Genomic DNA, 25,827 nt, shown 5'->3' on the forward strand with positions numbered 1-25,827 from the left:
TGCAGTCAGCCAGTTCATTGATTTATTCAGACAGAAAAGGCAGAAAGGTTCCAGACACATTCTCACAGACCAGTAACTGTCCAATGCCGACAGTGAATGGTGAGTCAGTACAGAGCCCCTTAGACACTCGCTGACAGCAATAAACTGCACAGAGTCCGGGATTAATCCTGGCTCTGTTCACACAGCAGCAGATGTTACATTAGACAGGAATTACAGTTTCAATGTGTGGGACAGACACTGTCAGTGGGCCAGGGATGGGACTGATCCCATCACTCTGTGTCCCTGTGTCCTGGGCCCTGGTGTTTTACAGATTCTTTCCCTGGGGACTGGGCCCCTTTCACTGATCACCGTCCTGGTGGCTGTGATTTGTCTTTCACTCTCTGTTCTCGGATGTGCTGCAGAAACCCTTAAAGGGAGACGTGATGCGTAAATTCATTGTTTAAAGCTGGACTGGACCGAGCTGGGCCCAGGATAAGAAGCCGATGGTGATCTGGATTTGTTGCGTAAGCTAGAAGCACAAACTGGACATTTCCAAACCAGCGCTGATTTCAGTTTGGATCATTCCAGAATTCTGGAAAAAAAAAATCAGTGTCAGGGAATAACATTTTTACATATTAATTCTGGGGAATTGGGCGTCGCTGGCAAGGCTGGCATTTATTGCCCATCCCTCGTTGCCCTGAGAAGGTGGTGATGGGCCTTCATGAACCACTGGTAGTGGTTTGATTCAACTGAGTGTGTTGCTGGACCACTTCAGAGGGCAGTTAAGAGTCAACCACGTTGGTGTGGGGACTGGAGTCACATAGAGGCCCAGACCGGGTAAGGACGGCAGGTTTCCTTCCCTAAAAGACATTAGAAAATTGGATGTTCCCACTCCCACTCTGACCTCTCTGTCCTCGGGCTCTTACTCTGTTCCAGTGAAGCTCAACGGAAGCTCGAGGAACAGAACCTCATCTTTCAATTAGACATTTTACAACCTCCCGGACTCAATAATTTGAGATCAGAGCTATTGTTCCCCATTGTTTTCGGACAGCAGGTGCTGGGAATGGTTCTGCTGTGACCATTTACACCTCCTCCAGACCCATCTTTTGTCACTTGTCCCATTCCCGCCCTCCGTGCCTCGCACCATCATCCCTTTTGTCATTTAATCACTCCCGCCCTCCACCCTATCACAGACCTTCCCTTTTGTTCTTTCCCCCCACCCCTCCCTCCCCTCCCTCCCCTCCCTCCCCCCCCCCTTTCCATGACTCTGTATTTGCTCAAAAACTGTTCAATCTTTAACTTTCTCCAGTTCTGACGAAAGATCTTCGACCTGAAATGTTAACTCTGTTTCTTTCTCCACAGACGCTGCCTCACTCGCTGAGTATTTCCAGCATTTTCTGTCTTTGTTTCAGATTTCCAGCAAAGGCTGTATTTTGCTTTCAATGTATTGGGAGATTGTTCGGAGTGAATGGACCTGGATATTTATTGCGGGAATGATGCTGCAGTGAGTGGGGATCGCAGGGAGCTTCTCAGTGCCGGGGTAGAAAGTAACTTCACATCAGCTCGGCATTGGGAACAGGGGCCTTGGTAACAAGGGATGGCTGAGCCCTGGTTGGTGGAGGCCCATCTCTAAGCAGGTTGCAGGGTCGTTGTGAGTCCATGCCGACAGTGGGAGACTCGGCCAGCTCCAACGTCAGTCAGAGATTTGAACGAGCTCAGCCCGTGAGCTTCTGACCGTTCAAAGCCTCTGTTTCAAGCCGGGCAAGGCAGGTTCGTAAGATAACCCCCTGACTGTCCGCTTGGCTCATTCAGTGGAACACGCACTTAATCAGAGGGATTGTGGATAGAGGATTGGTTAACGGACAGAAAACAGAGAGTCGGGATAAACGGGTCATTCTCAGGTTGTCAGGCTGTAACTAGTGGGGTGCCGCAAGGATCAGTGCTTGGGCCTCAGCTATTTACAATCTATATTAATGACTTAGATGAAGGGACCGAGTGTAATGTATCCAAGTTTGCTGACGATACAAAGCTAGGTGGGAAAGTAAGCTGTGAGGAGGACACAAAGAGTCTGCAAAGGGATAGAAACATAGAAAATAGGAGCAAGAGTAGGCCATTCGGCCCTTCGGGCCTGCTCCCCCATTCAAAATGATCATGGCTGATCGTCTAACTCAGTACCCTGTTCCCACTTTTTCCCCATATCCCTTGATCCCTTTAGCATTAAGAAATATATCTATCTCCTTCTTGAATACATCTAATGACTTGGCCTCCACTGCCTTCTGTGGTAGAGAATTCCACAGGTTCACCACCCTCTGAGTGAAGAAATGTCTCCTCATCTCGGTTCTAAATGGCATACCCCGTATCCTGAGACTGTGACCCCTGGTTCTGGACTCCCCAGCCATCGGGAACATCCTCCCTGCATCCAGTCTGTCTAGTCCTGTTAGAATTTTATATGTTTTGATGAGATCACCTCTCATTCTTCTAAACTCCAGTGAATATAGGCCCAGTCGACCCAATCTCTCCTCATACGTCAGTCCTGCCATCCTAGGGATCAGTCTGGTAAACCTTCGTTGCACTCCCTCCATGGCAAGGACATCCTTCCTCAAATAAGGAGACCAAAACTGCACATAATACTCCAGATGTGGTCTCACCAAGGCCCTGTATAACTGCAGTAAGACATCCCTGCTCCTGTACTCAAATCCTCTTGCAATGAAGGCCAACATACCATTCGCCTTCCTAACTGCTTGCCGCACCTGAATGCTCGCTTTCAGCGACTGGTGTACAAGGACACCCAGGTCTCGTTGCACCTCCCCTTTTCCCAATCTATCACCATTCAGATAATAATCTATCTTTTTGTTTTTACAACCAAAGTGGATAACCTCACATTTATCCACATTATACTGCATCTGCCATGTTCTTGCCCACTCACCCAACTTGTCTAAATCACAAGACAGGTCAAGTGAGTGGGCAAGAAGGTGGCAGATGGAGTATAATGTGGGGAAATGTGAGGTTATTCATTTTGGTAGGAAGAATAGAAAAACAGAGTATTTTTTAAATGGTGAGGAATTATAAAATGTTGGTGTTCAGAGAGATTTGGGTGTCCTCGTACAAGAAATACAAAAAGTTAACATGCAGGTACAGCAGGAAATTAGGAAAGCAAATTGTATGTTATAAGAGTATAAGAAATAGGAGCAGGAGTAGGCCATTCGGCCCCTCGAGCCTGCTCCACCATTCAATCAGATCATGGCTGATCTTCGACCTCAACTCCACTTTCCTGCCCAATCCCCATCTCCCTTGATTCCCCTAGAGTCCATGTTGGCCTTTATTGCAAGGGGATTGGAGTACAAGAGTAAGGAAGTCTTGCTGCAATTGTACAGGGCTTTAGTGAGACCTCACCTGGAGTACTGTGTACAGTTTTGGTCTCCTTATCCAAGGAAGGATATACTTGCCTTAGAGGCGGTGCAACGAAGGATCACTAGATTAATTCCTGGGATGAGAGGGTTGTCCTCTGAGGACAGAATGAGTTTAGAAGAATGAGAGGTGATCTCATTGAAAAAGATAAGATTCTGTGGGGCTTCACAGGGTAGATGCTGAGAGATTGTTTCCCCTGGCTGGAGAGTCCAGAATTACAGGGCATAGTCTCAGGATAAGGGGTCGACCATTTAAAACTGAGATGAGGAGGAATTTCTTCACTCAGGGGGTTGTGAATCTTTGGAATTCTCTACCCCAGAGGGCTGTGGATGCTCAGTTGTTGAATATATTCAAGGCTGAGATCGATAGATTTTTGGACTCTGGTGGAATCAAAGGGATATGGGGATCGGGCGGGAAAGTGGAGTTGAGGTTGAAGATCAGCCATGATCTGATTGAACAGCAGAGCAGGCTCGAGGGGCTGAATGGCCTTCTCCTGCTCCTGCTCCTATTTCTAATGTTCTTAAGCCCCACTCCAGGAGAGGAGTATGGAATCTAGGCTGACTCTCCAGTGCAGGGTCTGTTCTGCTGTAATATAGTAAATGTGATTGACAGTGTGAAGAACTTGCACATCTTTCAATGTGATAAGGACCATCTACTGCAACCCTTTTTATAACCTTAAACCCGAGTGGGCCTAAGACGCCCATCTCTCTTCACACCCTTAGTGTTAATACCATCTCCGCCCCGGGCTGCTGATACAAAGAGAATTTCATCAATAAATTCTGTAATCTCTCAGTTCCTGGGATGAGCAACTCTCTGCCATTTGGCCCCAGAGCCCTGACCCTTGACCCGCTGAACCCTGGGAGTGATCTCAGGAGCTGAGAGAGTGAATGAATGGAGATGGAGTGAGCTGGCATCATGAATGGGGACAGAGACTCAGGATTAATACTCACAGTGAGGATAGGACATCTGCTGCTCAGTGGGGCTCGTGGGCTCCATAGGCCTCCACCTCACACAGCGCCAGGCGTCCCGAACGCTCTGGGACGATGATGCTCATAAAACGACCGTGCACTCCGAGTGGCGCACAGTAAAAGAGCTTAGTCTGTCCCGGAGACATGGATGTGATTTTTGCACAGCTGTAAGAGACAGAGTGAGAATAAGGAGGGAATCTGTCCACAGCAAGGAGACAACTGAATCTAACACATTCGATAGGTTATATATCACACAGCTTGTATATTATTGGGTAGTACATCAGAGGTTGTATATTATTGGGTTTTAAATTACAGGATATTGTACGTTACTGAGGGGTGTGTATGTTACACGGGGTGTGTACGTTACAAGGGTGTATGTACATTACGGGGGTGTGTGTACGTTACGGGGGTGTGTGTACGTTACAAGGGTGTATGTACATTACGGGGGTGTGTGTACGTTACGGGGGTGTGTATATTACAGGGGGGGGTGTACGTTACAGAAGAGTGTGTACATTACAGGGGGGTGTATATTATTGGATAGTACATCAGAGGTTGTATATTATTGTTTGTATATTACAGAGGGTGGTGTTTATTATTGGGTTTTAAATTACAGGGTGTACGTTACAGGGGGTGTATATTACAAGGGGGTGTTTTTTCTTATATTCGTTCATGGGATGTGGGCATTGCTGGTGAGGCCGGCATTTATTGCCCATCCCTAATTGCCCTTGAGAAGGTGGTGGTGAGCCGCCTTCTTGAACCGCTGCAGTCCGTGTGGTGAAGGTTCTCCCACAGTGCTGTTAGGAAGGGAGTTCCAGGATTTTGACCCAGCGACAATGAAGGAACGGCGATATATTTCCAAGTCAGGATGGTGTGTGACTTGGAGGGGAACGTGCAGGTGGTGTTGTTCCCATGTGCCTGCTGCTCTTGTCCTTCTAGGTGGTAGAGGTCGTGGGTTTGGGAGGTGCTGTCGAAGAAGCCTTGGCGAGTTGCTGCAGTGCATCCTGTGGATGGTGCACACTGCAGCCACTGTGCGCCGGTGGTGAAGGGAGTGAATGTTTAGGGTGGTGGATGGGGTGCCAATCAAGCAGGCTGCCTTGTCCTGAATGGTGTCGAGCTTCTTGAGTGTTGTTGGAGCTGCACTCATCCAGGCCAGTGGAGAGTATTCCATCACACTCCTGACTTGTGCCTTGTAGATGGTGGAAAGGCTTTGGGGAGTCAGGAGGGGAGTCACTCGCCGCAGAATACCCAGCCTCTGACCTGCTCTTGTAGCCACAGTATTTATATGGCTGGTCCAGTTAAGTTTCTGGTCAATGGTGACCCCCAGGATGTTGATGGTGGGGGAATTCGGCGATGATAATGCCGTTGAATGTCAAGGGGAGGTGGTTAGACTCTCTCTTGTTGGAGATGGTCATTGCCTGGCACTTATCTGGCGCGAATGTTACTTGCCACTTATCAGCCCAAGCCTGGATGTTGTCCAGGTCTTGCTGCATGCGGGCTTGGACTGCTTCATTATCTGAGGGGTTGCGAATGGAACTGAACACTGTGCAATCATCAGCGAACATCCCCATTTCTGACCTTATGATGGAGGGAAGGTCATTGATGAAGCAAGGAGGTGTACGTTACAGGGTGTTGCATATTACAGGAGGGTGTATGTTACAGGGGGTGTATATTACAAGAGGGTGTATATTACAGGGTGTTTTATATTACAGGGGGTGTATATTACAGGGGGTGTATATTACAGGGGGTGTATATTACAGGGTGTTTTATATTACAGGGGGTGTATATTACAGGGGGTGTATATTAAAAGGGGGTGTATATTACAGGGGGTGTATATTACAGGGTGTTGTATATTACAGGGTGTGTATATTACAGGGTGATGTATATTACAAGGGGTGTATATTACAAGGGGTGTATATTACAGGGGGTGTATATTACAGGGTGTTGTCTATTACAGGGTGTGTATATTACAGGGTGATGTATATTACAAGGGGTGTATATTACAAGGGGTGTATATTACAAGGGGTTGTATATTACAGGGGGTGTATATTACAAGGGGTGTATATTACAAGGGGTTGTATATTACAGGGGGTGTATATTACAAGGGGTTGTATATTACAGGGGGTGTATATTACAGGGTGTTGTATATTACAGGGTGTGTATATTACAGGGTGATGTATATTACAAGGGGTGTATATTACAAGGGGTGTATATTACAAGGGGTTGTATATTACAGGGGGTGTATATTACAAGGGGTGTATATTACAAGGGGTTGTATATTACAGGGGGTGTATATTACAAGGGGTTGTATATTACAGGGGGTGTATATTACAGGGTGTTGTATATTACAGGGTGTGTATATTACAGGGTGATGTATATTACAAGGGGTGTATATTACAAGGGGTTGTATATTACAGGGGGTGTATATTACAAGGGGTGTATATTACAAGGGGTTGTATATTACAGGGGGTGTATATTACAAGGGGTTGTATATTACAGGGGGTGTATATTACAAGGGGTTGTATATTACAGGGCGTTATTGGCGCCGTTGTGTTCCGGTGAGTCTCCGATGCGGATTTCTGCTCCGTTCAGGGTGTTTGCATCACTGCCGTCACTGCTGGCGGTGATTTTTACGACATAGACTCGGTAATGGTAGAAAAAATCAATTTTCCACCACGGTCGCGATTGCATTGCTGTGCTGCTGCACGATCCCATCTTGTAAGAACTGTCTGCATTTCCATCAATGGCATTCCGGGGAGATCCGAGAAAATCCAGGATGCTGGACTGGGTGGCACGAATGGTCGCTGCCAGATTGCCTGAAATCAGGAGGGTGGAACTTGGTTAAAGCTTTATCTTTTACTCAACTTTGTCAAAAGGTCTGTGTCAGTGTCCCATCAGGCGGAGAGAGGGGGGGGGCTCGGGGAGAGAGAGGGGGGCACAGAGAGAGAGAGAGAGAGGGGGCTCTTTAGAGAGAGAGACGGGGGCTCGCGGAGAGAGGGGGGAGCTCAGGGAGAGAGAGGGGGGCACACAGAGAGAGAGAGAGGGGGCTCTTTAGAGAGAGAGACGGGGGCTCGCGGAGAGAGGGGGGAGCTCAGGGAGAGAGAGGGGGGCACACAGAGAGAGAGAGAGGGGGCTCTTTAGAGAGAGAGAGACGGGGGCTCGCGGAGAGAGGGGGGGCTCAGGGAGAGAGAGGGGGGCACAGAGAGAGAGAGAGAGAGGGGGCTCGCTAGAGAGAGAGATGGGGGCTCGCGGAGAGAGGGGCGGGGCTCGGAGAGAGGGAGAGAGAGAGGGGTGCTCGCGGAGAGAGAGAGGGGGGCTTGCTAGTGAGAGAGACGGGGGCTCGCGGAGAGAGAGAGATGGGGGCTCGCGGAGAGTGGGGGGGGAACACAGAGAGAAGGGGGTGCGCGGAGAGAGAGGGTGGGCTTGCAGAGAGGGGGGCTCACGGAGAGAGGGGGGGGCTCAGGGAGAGAGAGAGGGCTCGCAAGAAAGAGAGGGGGGCACACAGAGAGAGGGGGGCGTGCGGGGAGAGAGAGAGAGGGGGGCTCGCGGAGAGAGGGGGGTCTTAGGGAGAGAGAGAGACAGGGGCTCGCGGAGAGAGAGGGGGGTACACAGAGAGAGAGGGGGTGCGCGGAGCGAGAGGGGGCACATGGAGAGACGGGGCACGCGTAGAGAGAGAGGGGGCACGCGTAGAGAGAGAGGGGGCACGCGTAGAGAGAGGGGGGCACGCGAAGAGAGAGGGGGGCACGCGAAGAGAGAGGGGGGCACGCGTAGAGAGAGGGGGGCACGCGAAGAGAGAGGGGGGCACGCGAAGAGAGAGGGGGGCACGCGAAGAGAGAGGGGGGCACGCGTAGAGAGAGAGGGGGCATGCGTAGAGAGAGAGGGGGGCACGCGTAGAGAGAGAGGGGGGCACGCGTAGAGAGAGGGGGGCATGCGTAGAGAGAGAGGGGGGCACGCGTAGAGAGAGAGGGGGCACGCGTAGAGAGAGAGGGGGCACGCGTAGAGAGAGGGGGGCACGCGTAGAGAGAGGGGGGCACGCGAAGAGAGAGGGGCACGCGTAGAGAGAGAGGGGGCACGCGAAGAGAGAGGGGGGCACGCGTAGAGAGAGAGGGGGCACGCGAAGAGAGAGGGGGGCACGCGTAGAGAGAGAGGGGGCACGCGTGGAGAGAGAGGGGGCACGCGAAGAGAGAGGGGGGCACGCGTAGAGAGAGAGGGGGCACGCGTAGAGAGAGAGGGGGCATGCGTAGAGAGAGGGGGGCACGCGAAGAGAGAGGGGGGCACGCGTAGAGAGAGGGGGGCACGCGGAGAGGGGGGGCTCAGGGAGAGAGAGGGGGGCACGCGTAGAGAGAGAGGGGGGCACGCGTAGAGAGAGAGGGGGCTCAGGGAGAGAGAGGGGGGCACGCGTAGAGAGAGAGGGGGCATGCGTAGAGAGAGGGGGGCACGCAAATAGAGAGGGGGACACGCGTAGAGAGAGGGGGCTCGGGGAGAGAGAGGGGGTTTGCAGAGAGAGGGGGGCACGCGGAGAGAGAGGGGCTCGCAGAGAGAGAGGGGGCACACGCCAGAGAGAGGGGGCTCGGGGAGAGAGAGGGGGGTTTGCAGAGAGCGGGGGGGTATGTGGAGAGAGAGAGTGGGGGCACATGCCAGAGGGAGGGGGGCTCGCAGACACAAGCACATTTAGATTAGGAAAGCTCAAAATTGATCGGGCTCCAGTTCTGGATAATATCCATCCAAAGGTGATTAAAGAGATGGGACAGGTGTTCTGTGGGCCCCTTGTCCATATCTTCAACAGTTCAATAGAGTCGGGGATCGTTCCCTTCGCTCAAGGAGCTCCTATTTTCAAAACGGGGACAAATCAGAGCCAGGGGACTATGGGCCTATCGGCCGGACATCAATTATTGGGAAGATGCTGAAAGGGACGGTATGCGATGCCCCTTTCAGATCACTGGGCAAGGGAAGGAGGCACTAAAAATTCACAACACGGCTTCCGAAAAAATAGGCCGTGCTGAATAAATTCAATCGATTTTTTGGGGCAGACACTAGGGTGGTGGATGAGGCAAATCGAGTAGACTTTGTCCACCTGGACTTAGAGAAAGCCTTTGATAGGGTTCCTCACACTGGGGTCCTTCACAAGATCAAATCTCGTGGTGTCAGTAGAAACTTGAAATGCTGGATTCGGAATTGGCTCCAATTCAAAAAGTTGTAGTTAACGGATGGGGTTCAGTCTGGGGACATGTGACTAGTGGTATGATCATAGGCAGGGGGAGAGGCAGACAGGGGGAGAGGCAGACAGGGGGCAGAGGCAGACAGGGGGAGAGGCAGACAGGGGGCAGAGGCAGACAGGGGGCAGAGGCAGACAGGGGGCAGAGGCAAACAGAGGGCAGAGGCAGACAGGGGGAGAGGCAGACAGGGGGAGAGGCAGACAGGGGGAGAGGGGGGCAGAGGCAGACAGGGGGCAGAGGCAGACAGGGGGCAGAGGCAGACAGAGGGCAGAGGCAGACAGGGGCAGAGGCAGACAGGGGGAGAGGCAGACAGGGGCAGAGGCAGACAGGGGGCAGAGGCAGACAGAGGGCAGAGGCAAACAGAGGGCAGAGGCAGACAGGGGGAGAGGCAGACAGGGGGAGAGGCAGACAGGGGGCAGAGGCAGACAGAGGGCAGAGGCAGACAGGGGGAGAGGCAGACAGGGGGAGAGGCAGACAGGGGGCAGAGGCAGACAGGGGGAGAGGCAGACAGAGGGCAGAGGCAGACAGGGGGAGAGGCAGACAGGGGGCAGAGGCAGACAGAGGGCAGAGGCAGACAGGGGGCAGAGGCAGACAGGGGGCAGAGGCAGACAGGGGGAGAGGCAGACAGGGGGCAGAGGCAGACAGGGGGCAGAGGCAGACAGAGGGCAGAGGCAGACAGGGGGGAGAGGCAGACAGGGGGAGAGGCAGACAGAGAGCAGAGGCAGACATGGGGAGAGGCAGACAGGGGCAGAGGCAGACAGGGGCAGGTCTCCTCAGATCTGTGACTGTTTGTGCTCAGGTATTGGTCAGTCTGTCAGTGCAGGTCCAGGGACAGTGTAATCCAACACAGGCTGTACCTGGTCTCAGCCCCTGACCATTAACCCAGTCTGACCCGTACCAGTCTGCACTAATAACCCGTGTGAATGGGAATCAAACACTGACTGAATCTGAGTCAGCTCCTTCATACTTTTCCCGGCCATGTTTGTAACGATGAGTAACTGACACACGTTAATTTCTTACCTGTTGAGTGATGAGCATTAGCGAATCCCCAGAGACAGGCCAACACCAGGATATAATGGGATTTCATGCTATAGGAAAGACACAAAGACAAGGAAATATTAATCACACTGAGAAAGGGCAGGTGTGATGTTGCGAGGGACGGCCAGTGTCCCTTACAGATATTAATAAAGCTTTGATTCATATTTATGGGGAGATTTGTGCCATTTGATTGTTCTGTCCTGTTCGGGAGGCTCTCCTCTGTGTTTTGCCTCCTCACTTGGAAACAGTTGACTCTGGGTGAGGGGGGGTAAGACTCCCTCTGGGGGGAGATTGACTCTGGGTGGGGGGATTGACTCTGGGTGGGGGGATTGACTCTGGGTGGGGGGGATTGACTCTGGGTGGGGGGTTTGACTCTGGGTGGGGGGATTGACTCTGGGTGGGGGGATTGACTCTGGGTGGGGGGATTGACTCTGGGTGGGGGGGATTGACTCTGGGTGGGGGGTTTGACTCTGGGTGGGGGGATTGACTCTGGGTGGGGGGATTGACTCTGGGTGGGGGGATTGACTCTGGGTGGGGAGATTGACTCTGGGTAGGAGGATTGACTCTGGGTGGGGGGATTGACTCTGGGTGGGGGGATTGACTCTGGGTGGGGGGATTGACTCTGGGTGGGGGGGATTGACTCTGGGTGGGGGGGATTGACTCTGGGTGGGGGGGTTTGACTCTGGGTGGGGGGGATTGACTCTGGGTGGGGGGATTGACTCTGGGTGGGGGGGATTGACTCTGGGTGGGGGGTTTGACTCTGGGTGGGGGGATTGACTCTGGGTGGGGGGATTGACTCTGGGTGGGGAGATTGACTCTGGGTAGGAGGATTGACTCTGGGTGGGGGGATTGACTCTGGGTGGGGGGATTGACTCTGGGTGGGGGGGTTTGACTCTGGGTGGGGGGGATTGACTCTGGGTGGGGGGGATTGACTCTGGGTGGGGGGGTTTGACTCTGGGTGGGGGAGATTGACTCTGGGTGGGGGGGATTGACTCTGGGTGGGGGGGATTGACTCTGGGTAGGAGGGTTGACTCTGGGGGGGGGATTGACTCTGGGGGGGGGATTGACTCTGGGTGGGGGGGTTTGACTCTGGGTGGGGGGGATTGACTCTGGGTGGGGGGGATTGACTCTGGGTGGGGGGGTTTGACTCTGGGGGGGGGTTTGACTCTGGGTGGGGGGATTGACTCTGGGTGGGGGGGATTGACTCTGGGTGGGGGGATTGACTCTGGGGGGGGGATTGACTCTGGGTGGGGGGATTGACTCTGGGTAGGAGGGTTGACTCTGGGTGGGGGGATTGACTCTGGGTGGGGGGGATTGACTCTGGGTGGGGGGATTGACTCTGGGTGGGGGGATTGACTCTGGGTAGGAGGGTTGACTCTGGGTGGGGGGATTGACTCTGGGTGGGGGAGATTGACTCTGGGTGGGGGGGATTGACTCTGGGTGGGGGGATTGACTCTGGGTGGGGGAGATTGACTCTGGGTGGGGGGGATTGACTCTGGGTGGGGGGATTGACTCTGGGTGGGGGGATTGACTCTGGGTGGGGGGATTGACTCTGGGTAGGAGGGTTGACTCTGGGTGGGGAGATTGACTCTGGGGGGGGGATTGACTCTGGGTGGGGGGGTTTGACTCTGGGTAGGAGGGTTGACTCTGGGTGGGGAGATTGACTCTGGGTGGGGGGGTTTGACTCTGGGTAGGAGGGTTGACTCTGGGTGGGGAGATTGACTCTGGGTGGGGGGATTGACTCTGGGTGGGGGGGTTTGACTCTGGGTAGGAGGGTTGACTCTGGGTGGGGAGATTGACTCTGGGTGGGGGGTTTGACTCTGGGTAGGAGGGTTGACTCTGGGTGGGGAGATTGACTCTGGGTGGGGGGGTTTGACTCTGGGTAGGAGGGTTGACTCTGGGTGGGGAGATTGACTCTGGGTGGGGGGATTGACTCTGGGTGGGGGGGTTTGACTCTGGGTAGGAGGGTTGACTCTGGGTGGGGAGATTGACTCTGGGTGGGGGGTTTGACTCTGGGTAGGAGGGTTGACTCTGGGTGGGGGGATTGACTCTGGGTAGGAGGGTTGACTCTGGGTAGGAGGGTTGACTCTGGGTGGGGAGATTGACTCTGGGTGGGGGGTTTGACTCTGGGTAGGAGGGTTGACTCTGGGTGGGGGGTTTGACTCTGGGTAGGAGGGTTGACTCTGGGTAGGAGGGTTGACTCTGGGTAGGAGGGTTGACTCTGGGTGGGGAGGGTTGACTGGGTGAGATCCTTGGTACCATCGTGTACACAACACTTAATCTGTATAATCTCGAGGTGGTCCATAATTGGACTATTTTGGATTATTCTACAGTGTCAGGCTTCCACTCACCGAGAACACTGATTGGAAATTCAGGAGTGAGCACACGAACATATCTACAAACATACAAACATACGAACATACATACAAACATACGAACATACATACATACATACAAACATACATACAAACATAGGAACATACATACAAACATACGAACATACATACATACAAACATACGAACATACATACAAACATACAAATATGCGAACATACATACAAACATACGAACATACATACAAACATACGAACATACGAGTTAAGAGCAGGAGTCGGCCATTCGGCCCCTCGAGCCTGCTCTGCCATTTGATAAGATCACGGCTGATCTGATTGTGACCTCAACCCTACTTTCCAGTCTACCTACTATAACCTTTGACTCCCTTGTTAATCTGGAATCTATCAAACTCCGCCTTAAAAATATTCAATGACCCCGCCTCCCCCGCTCTCTGGGGAAGGGAGTTCCACAGACTCACCACCCTCTGAGAGAAAAAATTTCTCCTCATCTCCGTCTTAAATGGGAGACCCCTTATTTTTAAACTGTGGCCCCTAGTTTGAGTCTCTCTCACAAGGGGAAACATCCCCTCAGCATCTACCCCTTCCAGTCCCCTCAGGATCTTATATGTTTCAATAAGATCACCTCTCATTCTTCTAAACTCCAGTGTATACAGGCCCAACTTGTCCAACCTTTCCTCATAAGATAACCCCCTCATCCCAGGAATCAGTCGAGTGAACCTTCTCTGAACCGCCTCCAAAGCAATTATGTCCTTTCTTAAATAAGGAGACCAAAACTGCACACACTATTCTAGATGTGGTCTCACCAATGCCCTGTACAACTGGAGCAAAACATCTCTACTTTTATATTCCATTCCCTTTGCAATAAATGACAACATTCCATTTGCCTTCCTAATCACTTGCTGTACCTGCATACTAACTTTTAGTGATTTATGTACTCGGACACCCAGATCCCTCTGTACCTCAGAGTTCTGCAATCTCTCTCCATTTAAATAATATATTGCTTTTCTATCCCTCCTGCCAAACTGGACAAGTTCACATTTTCCCACATTATACTCCATCTGCCAAATTTTTGCCCACTCACTTAACCTATCTCTATCCCTTTGCAGACTCCTTATGTCCTCTTCACAACTTACTTTCCCACCGACCTTTGTGTCATCAGCAAATTTAGCAACCATACATTCAGTCCCTTCATCCCAGTCATTGATATAGATTGTAAATAGTTGAGGCCCTAGCACTGATCCCTGTGGCACTCCACTCGTTACATCTTGCCCACCTGAACATGACCCATTTATGCCTACTCTCTGTTTCCTGTTAGCTAACCAATCCTTTATCCATGCTAATATGTTACCCCCTACACCATGAGCTCTTATTTTGTGCAGTAGCCTTTGATGTGGCATCTTGTCAAAAGCCTTCTGGAAATCCAAGTACACCACATCCACAGGATCCCCTTTATCCACATTGCTTGTTACTTCCTCAAAGAACTCTGATAAATTGGAAAAGTGACTGGCGATTTTCCAAAATGTCACCTTGTTGTCGAGGGAGCAACTTCGGAATGTGACCAGTTTGTAATCTCAATGATTTGGAGAAATTACAGAGGAGAGAAATCAAGAACTCAGCAAATCTGAGAGCCCTTGGTTATGAGGATAGGCTCCAAGAGCTGGGGACATCAAACTGTTTAAATTGGAGAAACGCAGGCTTGAGAGGAAATGACTGATATTATTTCAAATGATGAAGGGATTGGAAGCAGTTCGATGGATGATTTCAAAACCACAGGAATGGTGGGACGACAGCTCATGGCCAATAAAATCAGCAGGTGTTTCTTGCCCGATAGTGTAGTGAGTTCTCAGGGCAGGTACAGCACGGGTCAGATACAGAGTAAAGCTCCCTCTACACTGTCCCATCAAACACTCCCAGGGCAGGTACAGCACGGGTCAGATACAGAGTAAAGCTCCCTCTACACTGTCCCATCAAACACTCCCAGGGCAGGTACAGGGTTAGATACAGAGTAAAGCTCCCTCTACACTGTCCCATCAAACACTCCCAGGGCAGGTACAGCACGGGTTAGATACAGAGTAAAGCTCCCTCTACACTGTCCCATCAAACACTCCCAGGGCAGGTACAGGGTTAGATACAGAGTAAAGCTCCCTCTACACTGTCCCATCAAACACTCCCAGGGCAGGTACAGCACGGGTTAGATACAGAGTAAAGCTCCCTCTACACTGTCCCATCAAACACTCCCAGGGCAGGTACAGCACGGGTCAGATACAGAGTAAAGCTCCCTCTACACTGTCCCATCAAACACTCCCAGGGCAGGTACAGGGTTAGATACAGAGTAAAGCTCCCTCTACACTGTCCCATCAAACACTCCCAGGGCAGGTACAGCACGGGTTAGATACAGAGTAAAGCTCCCTCTACACTGTCCCATCAAACACTCCCAGGGCAGGTACAGGGTTAGATACAGAGTAAAGCTCCCTCTACACTGTCCCATCAAACACTCCCAGGGCAGGTACAGCACGGGTTAGATACAGAGTAAAGCTCCCTCTACACTGTCCCATCAAACACTCCCAGGGCAGGTACAGGGTTAGATACAGAGTAAAGCTCCCTCTGCACTGTCCCATCAAACACTCCCAGGGCAGGTGCAGGGTTAGATACAGAGTAAAGCTCCCTCTACACTGTCCCATCAAACACTCCCAGGGCAGGTACAGCACGGGTTAGATACAGAGTAAAGCTCCCTCTACACTGTCCCATCAAACACTCCCAGGGCAGGTACAGGGTTAGATACAGAGTAAAGCTCCCTCTGCACTGTCCCATCAAACACTCCCAGGGCAGGTGCAGGGTTAGATACAGAGTAAAGCTCCCTCTACACTGTCCCATCAAACAGCCCCAGGGCAGGTACAGGGTTAGATACAGAGTAAAGCTCCCTCTACACTGTCCCATCAAACACTCCCAGGGCAGGTACAGCACGGGTTAGATACAGAGTAAAGCTCCCTCTACACTGTCCCATCAAACACTCCCAGGGCAGGTACAGCACGGGTCAGATACAGAGTAAATCTCCCTCTACACTGTCCCATCAAACACTCCCAGGGCAGGTACAGCACAGGTTAGATACAGAGTAAAGCTCCCTCTACACTGTCCATCAAACACTCCCAGGGCAGGTACAGCACGGGTCAGATACAGAGTAAAGCTCCCTCTACACTGTCCCATCAAACACTCCCAGGGCAGGTACAGCACGGGTTAGATACAGAGTAAAGCTCCCTCTACACTGTCCCATCAAACACTCCCAGGGCAGGTACAGGGTTAGATACAGAGTAAAGCTCCCTCTGCACTGTCCCATCAAACACTCCCAGGGCAGGTGCAGGGTTAGATACAGAGTAAAGCTCCCTCTACACTGTCCCATCAAACACTCCCAGGGCAGGTACAGCACGGGTCAGATACAGAGTAAAGCTCCCTCTACACTGTCCCATCAAACACTCCCAGGGCAGGTACAGCACGGGTCAGATACAGAGTAAAGCTCCCTCTACACTGTCCCATCAAACACTCCCAGAGCAGGTACAGGGTTAGATACAGAGTGAAGCTCAACCTTCCCCATTTCATGCAGAGATCACTGCCCTGGGATTTCTCTTGATTTCACTTCACACACACATCACTGGAACTCAGTAGTAATCGGTCCCTATTCTGTCCCTGTCCTACTGACAGTGAGTCCTAAAACAGATTGAAGGTGCACTTTGAGGAAGACATAAGACATAAGAAGTTGGAGCAGGAGTAGGCCATACGCCTCCGCCATTCAATCAGATCATGGCTGATCTTCAACCTCAACTCCACTTTCCCGCCCGATCCCCATATTCCTTAATTCCCCTAGACTCTAAATATCTATCGATCTCAGCCTTGAATATACTCATGATGTGGAGATGCCGGTGATGGACTGGGGTGGACAAATGTAAGGAGTCTTACAACACCAGGTTATAGTCCAACAGCTTTATTTAAAATCACAAGCTTTCAGAGGCTTCCTCCTTCGTCAGGTGACCTGGTGTTGTGTGACTCCTTACATTTGAATATATTTAATGACTGAGCATCCACAGCCCTCTGGGGTAGAGAATTCCAAAGATTCACAACCCTCTGAGTGAAGAAATTTCTCCTCATCTCAGTCTTAAACGGCCGACCCCTTATCCTGAGACTATGCCCCCTAGTTCTAGACTCTCCAGCCAGGGGAAACAGCCTCTCAGCATCTACCCTGTCAAGCCCACTCAGAATCTTATATGTTTCAATTAGATCATCTCTCATTCTTCTAAACTCCAGAGAGTATCGGCCCAGTCTACTCGATCTCTCCTCATAGGACAACCCTCTCATCCCAGGAATTAATCTAGTGAACCTTCGTTGCACCGCCTCTAAGGCAAGTATATCCTTCCTTAGATAAGGAGACCAAAACTGTACACAGTACTCCAGGTGTGGTCTCACCAATGCTCTGTACAATTATAATAAGACTTCCTTACTCTTGTACTCCAACCCCCTTGCAATAAAGACCAACATGCCATTTGATTTCCTAATTGCTTGCTGTACCTGCATGTTAACTTCTTGTGTTTCTTGTACGAGGACACCCAAATCTCTCTGAACACCAACATTTAATAGTTTCTCACCAGTTAAAAAACATTCTGTTTTTCTTTTCTTCCTACCAAAGTGAATAACCTCACATTTCCCCACATTATACTCCATCTGCCACCTTCTTGCCCACTCACTTAACCTGTCTATATCCCTTTGCAGACTCTTTTAGCAGGATTTTAACTGTGAAAGTGGGTGGGTTTTTTCACCGGGCGGGACGAGGGGTGGGCGACCAATCCGCTCCCAGGAGGGCGGTTGGTGACTGAAACCTTTCAAGGAGGCTGCGGGCCTCCATTTTGAAAGGTTTTGCGATTTTAGGGGGGGCTGGGATTCCCGTGCCTTCTCCTTCACGCCCCGTGAGAAGAGGGGAGAAGGCACGGGTACGGCGGTTATTTTACTGGACTCGTAATCCAGAGGCCTGGACTAATAATCCGGAGTCATGAGTTCAAATCCCGCCACGGCAGCTGGGGAATTTAAATTCAATTAAATAAATAAAATCTGGAATTAAAATACTAGTATCAGTAATGGTGGCCATGAAACGACCGGATTGTCGTAAAAACCCATCTGGTTCACTAATGTCCTTCAGGGAAGGAAACCTGCCGTCCTCACCCGGCCTGGCCGACATGTGACTCCAGACCCACAGCAATGTGGTTGATTCTTAATTGCCCTCTGAAATGGCCTAGCAAGACACTCAGTTGTACAATCTCGCTAAAAAAAGTCATAATAAGAATAAAACTGGATGGACTACCCGGCATCGGACATGACAAAGGCAAACCAAGCCCAGTCGACCCTGCAAAATCCTCATCACTAACATCTAGGGACTTGTGCCAAAATCAGTCCTCCTCCATGTTGGAGCAAGCACTGAGGGTAGCAAGGGCACAGAATGTACTCTGGGTGGGGGACTTCAATGTCCATCACCAAGAGTGGCTCGGGAGCACCACAGCCGGCCGAGTCCTGAAGGATTTAGCTGCCAGACTGGGCCTGCGGCAGGTGGTGAGCGAACCAACACGAGGGAAAAACTTACTTGACCTCGTCCTCACCAATCTACCTGTCGCAAATGCATCTGTCCGTGACAGTATTGGTAGGAGTGACCACCACACAGTCCTTGTGGAGACAAAGTACCGTCTTCGCACTGAGGACACCATCCAACGTGTTGTGTGGCACTACCACCGTGCTAAATGGCATAGATTCAGAACAGATCTAGCAGCTCAAAACTGGGCATCCATGAGGCACTGTGGGCCATCAGCAGCAGCAGAATTGTATTCCAGCACAATCTGTAACCTCATGGCCCGGCATATTCCTCACTCTACCATTACCAACAAGCCAGGGGATCAACCCTGGTTCAATGAGGAGTGTAGAAGAGCATGCCAGGAGCAGCACCAATCGTACCTAAAAATGAGGTGCCAACCTGGTGAAGCGACAACTCAGGACTACATGCATGCTAAACAGCGGAAGCAACATGCTATAGGCAGAGCTAAGCGATTCCACAACCAACGGATCAGATCAAAGCTCTGCAGTCCTGCCACATCCAGTCGTGAATGGTGGTGGACAATTAAACAACTAACGGGAGGAGGAGGCTCTGTAAACATCCCCAGCCTCAATGATGGCGGAGTCCAGCACGTGAGTGCAAAAGACAAGGCTGAAGCGTTTGCAACCATCTTCAGCCAGAAGTGCGGAGTGGATGATCCATCTCGGCCTCCTCCCGATATCCCCACCATCACAGAAACCAGTCTTCAGCCAATTCGATTCACTCCACATGATATCAAGAAATGGCTGAGTGCACTGGATACAGCAAAGGCTATGGGCCCCGACAACATCCCAGCTGTAGTGCTGAAGACTTGTGCTCCAGAACTCGCTGCGCCTCGAGCCAAACTGTTCCAGTACAGCTACAACACTGGCATCCACCCAACAATGTGGAAAATTGCCCAGGTATGTCCTGTCCACAAAAAGGAGGACAAATGCAATCCGGCCAATTACCGCCCCATCAGTCTACTCTCAATCATCAGCAAAGTGATGGAAGGTGTCGTCGACAGTGCTATCAAGCAGCACTTACTCACCAATAACCTGCTCACCGATGCTCGGTTTGGGTTCCGCCAGGACCACTCGGCTCCAGACCTCATTATAGCCTTGGTCCAAACATGGACAAAAGAACTGAATTCCAGAGGTGAGGTGAGAGTGACTGCCCTTGACATCAAGGCAGCATTTGACCGAGTGTGGCACCAAGGAGCCCGACTAAAATTGATGTCAATGGGAATCAGGGGGAAAACTCTCCAGTGGCTGGAGTCATATCTAGCACAAAGGAAGATGGTAGTGGTTGTTGGAGGCCAATCATCTCAGCCCCAGGGCATTGCTCCAGGAATTCCTCAGGGCAGTGTCCTCGGCCCAACCATCTTCAGCTGCTTCATCAATGACCTTCCCTCCATCATAAGGTCAGAAATGGGGATGTTCGCTGATGATTGCACAGTGTTCAGTTCCATTCGCAACCCCTCAAATAATGAAGCAGTCCGAGCCCGCATGCAGCAAGACCTGGACAACATCCAGGCTTGGGCTGATAAGTGGCAAGTAACATTCATAAGAACATAAGAAATAGGAGCAGGAGTAGGCCAATCGGCCCCTCGAGCCTGCTCCGCCATTCAATAAGATCATGGCTGATCTGATCCTAATCTCAAATCGAAATTCATGTCCAATTTCCTGCCCGCTCCCCGTAACCCCTAATTCCCTTTACTTCTAGGAAACTGTCGATTTCTGTTTTAAATTTATTCAATGATGTAGCTTCCTGGGGCAGCAAATTCCACAGACCTACTACCCTTCGTGCCAGACAAGTGCCAGGCAATGACCATCTCCAACAAGAGAGAGTCTAACCACCTCCCCCTGACATTCAACGGCATTACCATTGCCGAATCCCCCACCATCAACGTCCTGAGGGTCACCATTGACCAGAAACTTAACTGGACCAGCCATGTAAATACTGTGGCTGCAAGAGCAGGTCAGAGGCTGGGTATTCTGCGGCGAGTGACTCACATCCTGACTCCCCAAAGCCTTTCCACCATCTACAAGGCACAAGTCAGGAGTGTGATGGAACACTCTCCACTTGCCTGGATGAGTGCAGCTCCAACAACACTCAAGAAGCTCGACACCATCCAGGACAAAGCAGCCCGCTTGATTGGCACCCCATCCACCACCCTAAACATTCACTCCCTTCACCACCGGCGCACTGTGGCTGCAGTGTGTACCATCCACAGGATGCACTGCAGCAACTCGCCAAGGCTTCTTCGACAGCACCTCCCAAACCCACGACCTCTACCACCTAGAAGGACAAGGGCAGCAGGCACATGGGAAAAACACCACCTGCACGTTCCCCTCCAAGTCACACACCATCCCGACTTGGAAATATATCGCCGTTCCTTCATCGTCGCTGGGTCAAAATCCTGGAACTCCCTTCCTAACAGCACTGTGGGAGAACCTTCACCACACGGACTGCAGCGGTTCAAGAAGGCGGCTCACCACCACCTTCTCAAGGGCAATTAGGGATGGTCAATAAATGCCGGCCTCGCCAGCGACGCCCACATCCCATGAACGAAAAAAAAAGGCCCGAAACTGCAGGTCAGTGCCTTTGTAGCACTGCTTGTGGGCCCTGAGGAGCAGGAGTGCTTCATCCAGGCCCAATAAGCCTACATGCAGCGACCGCCAACCCCCTACAACAATCGCGGACCCCCCCCCCGATGATCACAGACCCCCCCCCCCCACCAAACAATCATGGAACCTTCCCAAATGAACGCGGACCCCGTCCCCAATGATTGTGGACCCCCCCCCCCCCCCCCAATGATCACGGGCTCCGCCTCCCGCAATCATGGATCCCGCCCCCAGCAATCATGGGCCCCTCCCCTCAATGATCATGGACCCCGCCTCCAATGATCATGGACCCCGCCCCTAATGATCATGGACCCGCCTCCAATGATCATGGACCCCGCCCCCAATGATCATGGACCCCGCCTCCAATGATCATGGACCCCGCCCCTAATGAGCTTGGACCCCGCCCCTAATGAGCTTGGACCCCGCCCCTAATGATCATGGACCCCGCTCCCAATGATCATGGATCCCACCCCCAATGATCACAGAACCCCCCAATGACCGCAGACCCCCTCCCCCAATCAAATGCGGACCACCCCACCCAATGATCACGGACCCCTCCAACGATTATGGACCCCCCCAACAATCGCGGACCCCCCCCCAGTGACTGACACCCGATCGCTTCCCCCATGACCCCCGATCTCTCCCCGTCCGCCATGACCGACTACCCACACCCCCCATGACCTCCATACCCATCGGTGTCTCTGTGCCCATCGGTGTCCCCATGCTCATCGGTGTCTCTGCCCATCAATGTCCCCATGTCCATTGGTGTCCCCATGCTCATCGGTGTCTCTCTGCCCACCAATGTCCCCATGCCCATTGGTGTCCCCATGCTCATCGGTGTCCCCATGCCCATCGGTGTCTCTCTGCCCATCGGTGTCCCCATGCCCGTTGGTGCCCACCCATGCCCAACTTTTATGTGGCTCCTTATCGAGTGCCTTTTGGAAATCCAAATATACCACGCCCACTAGTTCCCTTTTATCCACCCTGCTAGATACATCCTCAAAAAACTCTGGAATATTTAGTTCCCAACCTTGGTCACTTTGTAACCATGTCTCTGTAATGACTATTAGACCAAACCCATTTATCTCTATTTGTGCCATTAATTCCTCTCTCTTGTTACGAATGCTCCGTGCATTCAGATAAAGAGCCTTTAATTTTGACTTTTTACCATTTTTTCCTGCTTTGACCTTACTTGTTGTTGCTCTATTATCGTTAAACTCTTTGTCCCTTCCTGCCACTCTCTGTTTATCTTTACCCAAATCACCACACTGCTCTGTTGTCTTAACTTTTCTCATTCGATTTCTAAATTTCCCCCCACCTGACCCCCTCCCGTTTTTAGTTTAAATCTCTATCTACAGCCCCAGTTATTCGATTCGCCAGAACGCTGATCCCAGCCCGGTTTAAGTGAAGCCCGTCCCAGTGGAACAGCTCCCTCTTTCCCCAGTACTGGTGCCAGTGCCCCATGAATCGAAACCCCTGTCTCCCACACCACTCTTTGATCCACACATTTAACTCTCCGATCTGTTTCTCCCTGTGCCAATTTGCGTGTGGATCAGGTGGTAATCCAGAGATTATTACCTTTGAGATTCAGCTTTTTAATTTAGACCCGAGCTCCTCAAACTCTCTCACCAGAACCTCATTCCTAGTTCCACCTATGCTGTCGGTCCCTCCGTGGACCGTGACAACTGGATCCTCCCCTCATGCTCCAAGTTCTTCTCCAGTCGTGAGGAGCTGTCCTTCACCCTGGCACCGGGCAGGCAACACAGCCTTCGGGACTCCCGGTCGTGGCTGCAGAGAACAGTGTCTATCCCCCTGACGATACTGTCCCCCAACACCACCACATTCCTTTTTACTCCCCCCCACTCGAATGGCCTCCTGTACCACGGTGCCGTGGTCACTTTGCCCATCCTCCCTGCAGCCTTTGTTCTCATCCATACTGGAGCAGGAGTGTTGGGGTAAATTCCCAGCACGGACCCACTCCCCGACCCCCAGACCACACTCTCAGACGACAAAAACAGAGATCAGGAAAAGTTCCTCACCTTCCGCAGAATCTTCCCAGGAGCTGAGAGTCCGGGTTTGATCCGAGTTTATATCACCGAGGTTTAGAGAGGGGTCAGTGTACAACTGGTCACATGCTGCTGGAGCTGGGTTTCTATTGGCCAAAAGTTTGATGCCATTTGTCAATCTGAGGCAATATTGTTTGGGAAACGCACTCCAAAAATAGAGGAACAGGAGGAACATGTAATATGTGTAGGGCCGTTACAGAGGATGGGGAAAGAGGGAATGTTCTGTTTGAATGGAGAAGTGGAGCGAGACCTAGGGCTCGGGGGGGAGGGGGGGCGGGGGGGAGATGAGGTCAGAGGAGCAGGAAAATCAAACAAAAATATTTCCAAAGGTGTAAGAAACAGAAATAAGCAAGTTTAGGAATCAGTCAGAAAGCAACTGGGAATACAGGAGGGATTAGAAAAAGGGAGGGGCGTGGGGGGAGCAGGAAAAGTTCGACAATCTGTAAAGAGTAGAAGGAAAGTCAAAGAACTGGCAGGTCCACGAAAGGATAAACTGGGTAAAAGTACACTCCGGGTAATCAGGGTGTGGGAACAGGATCAGGCAGAAGGTCACTCAGCCCCTCGAGCCTGCGTTCAATTACGGCCGATCTGAACCTCAATCCCATTTTCCCGCCTTTGCTCCATATCCCTCGATACCCAACAAAAATCTGTCGATCTCAGTATTGAAAGCTCCAACTGACCCCCAGTATCCACAGTCTTTTGGGGGAGAGAGTTCCAGATTTCTGATACCCTTTGTGTGAAAAAGTGCCTCCTGATTTCACTCCAGATTTTAAGATTACGCTCCCTTGTTCTCGACTCGCCCTCCAGAGGAAATAGTTTCTCTCATTCCAACCTATCAAATCACTTTATCATTTTAAATACCTCAGTATCATCCTTGTAAATCTTTTTTGCACCTTCTCCAGTGCCTCCATATTCTATAGTGCTCTGGGTGCGGTATGTGGTGCTCTGGGTGCGGTATGTGGTGCTCTGGGTGCGGTATGTGGTGCTCTGGGTGCGGTATGTAGCGCTCTGGGTGCGGTATGTGGTGCTCTGGGTGCGGTATGTGGTGCTCTGGGTGCGGTATGTGGCGCTCTGGGTGCGGTATGTGGCGCTCTGGGTGCGGTATGTGGTGCTCTGGGTGCGGTATGTGGTGCTCTGGGTGCGGTATGTGGCGCTCTGGGTGCGGTATGTGGTGCTCTGGGTGCGGTATGTGGTGCTCTGGGTGCGGTATGTGGCGCTCTGGGTGCGGTATGTGGTGCTCTGGGTGCGGTATGTGGTGCTCTGGGTGCGGTATGTGGTGCTCTGGGTGCGGTATGTGGTGCTCTGGGTGCGGTATGTGGTGCTCTGGGTGCGGTATGTGGTGCTCTGGGTGCGGTATGTGGTGCTCTGGGTGCGGTTTGCTCGGCGCTCTGGGTGCGGTATGTGGTGCTCTGGGTGCGGTATGTGGTGCTCTGGGTGCGGTATGTGGTGCTCTGGGTGCGGTATGTGGTGCTCTGGGTGCGGTATGTGGTGCTCTGGGTGCGGTATGTGGCGCTCTGGGTGCGGTATGTGGTGCTCTGGGTGCTGAGTGTGGTGCTCTGGGTGCGGTATGTGGCGCTCTGGGTGCGGTATGTGGTGCTCTGGGTGCGGTATGTGGTGCTCTGGGTGCGGTATGTGGTGCTCTGGGTGCGGTATGTGGTGCTCTGGGTGCGGTTGCTCGGCGCTCTGGGTGCGGTATGTGGCGCTCTGGGTGCGGTATGTGGTGCTCTGGGTGCGGTATGTGGCGCTCTGGGTGCGGTATGTGGTGCTCTGGGTGCGGTATGTGGCGCTCTGGGTGCGGTATGTGGTGCTCTGGGTGCGGTATGTGGCGCTCTGGGTGCGGTATGTGGTGCTCTGGGTGCGGTATGTGGTGCTCTGGGTGCGGTATGTGGTGCTCTGGGTGCGGTATGTGGTGCTCTGGGTGCGGTATGTGGTGCTCTGGGTGCTGAGTGTGGTGCTCTGGGTGCGGTATGTGGTGCTCTGGGTGCGGTATGTGGTGCTCTGGGTGCGGTATGTGGTGCTCTGGGTGCGGTTGCTCGGCGCTCTGGTTGTGGTATGTGGTGCTCTGGGTGCGGTTGCTCGGCGCTCTGGGTGCGGTATGTGGCGCTCTGGGTGCGGTTTCTCGGCGCTCTGGGTGCGGTATGTGGTGCTCTGGGTGCTGAGTGTGGTGCTCTGGGTGCGGTATGTGGTGGTCTGGGTGCGGTATGTGGTGGTCTGGGTGCGGTATGTGGTGCTCTGGGTGCGGTATGTGGTGCTCTGGGTGCGGTATGTGGTGCTCTGGGTGCTGAGTGTGGTGCTCTGGGTGCGGTATGTGGTGCTCTGGGTGCGGTATGTGGTGCTCTGGGTGCGGTATGTGGCGCTCTGGGTGCGGTATGTGGCGCTCTGGGTGCTGAGTGTGGTGCTCTGGGTGCGGTATGTGGTGGTCTGGGTGCGGTATGTGGTGCTCTGGGTGCGGTTGCTCGGCGCTCTGGGTGCGGTATGTGGTGCTCTGGGTGCGGTATGTGGTGCTCTGGGTGCGGTATGTGGTGCTCTGGGTGCGGTATGTGGTGCTCTGGGTGCTGAGTGTGGCGCTCTG

The 25,827-nt window shown here is 52.3% G+C and overlaps 1 protein-coding gene across 1 annotated transcript; it reads right to left on the bottom strand.

The window, feature by feature from the left end:
* Window positions 1-23,298, bottom strand: LOC137300106 (fucolectin-like). The gene is made up of 5 exons (XM_067969200.1): window positions 23,229-23,298; window positions 10,589-10,656; window positions 6,883-7,168; window positions 4,338-4,520; window positions 1-571 (listed from the first exon to the last, which is right to left on the bottom strand). The coding sequence occupies exons 2-4, from the start codon at window positions 10,653-10,655 to the stop codon at window positions 4,361-4,363; spliced, it is 513 nt and encodes a 170-aa protein (XP_067825301.1). The 5' UTR covers window position 10,656; window positions 23,229-23,298; the 3' UTR covers window positions 1-571; window positions 4,338-4,360.
* Between the last annotated feature and the right edge of the window lie 2,529 nt (window positions 23,299-25,827).

The sequence above is a fragment of the Heptranchias perlo genome, chromosome 2 (assembly GCF_035084215.1).
Source record: "Heptranchias perlo isolate sHepPer1 chromosome 2, sHepPer1.hap1, whole genome shotgun sequence".
Taxonomy (NCBI): Eukaryota; Metazoa; Chordata; class Chondrichthyes; order Hexanchiformes; family Hexanchidae; genus Heptranchias; species Heptranchias perlo.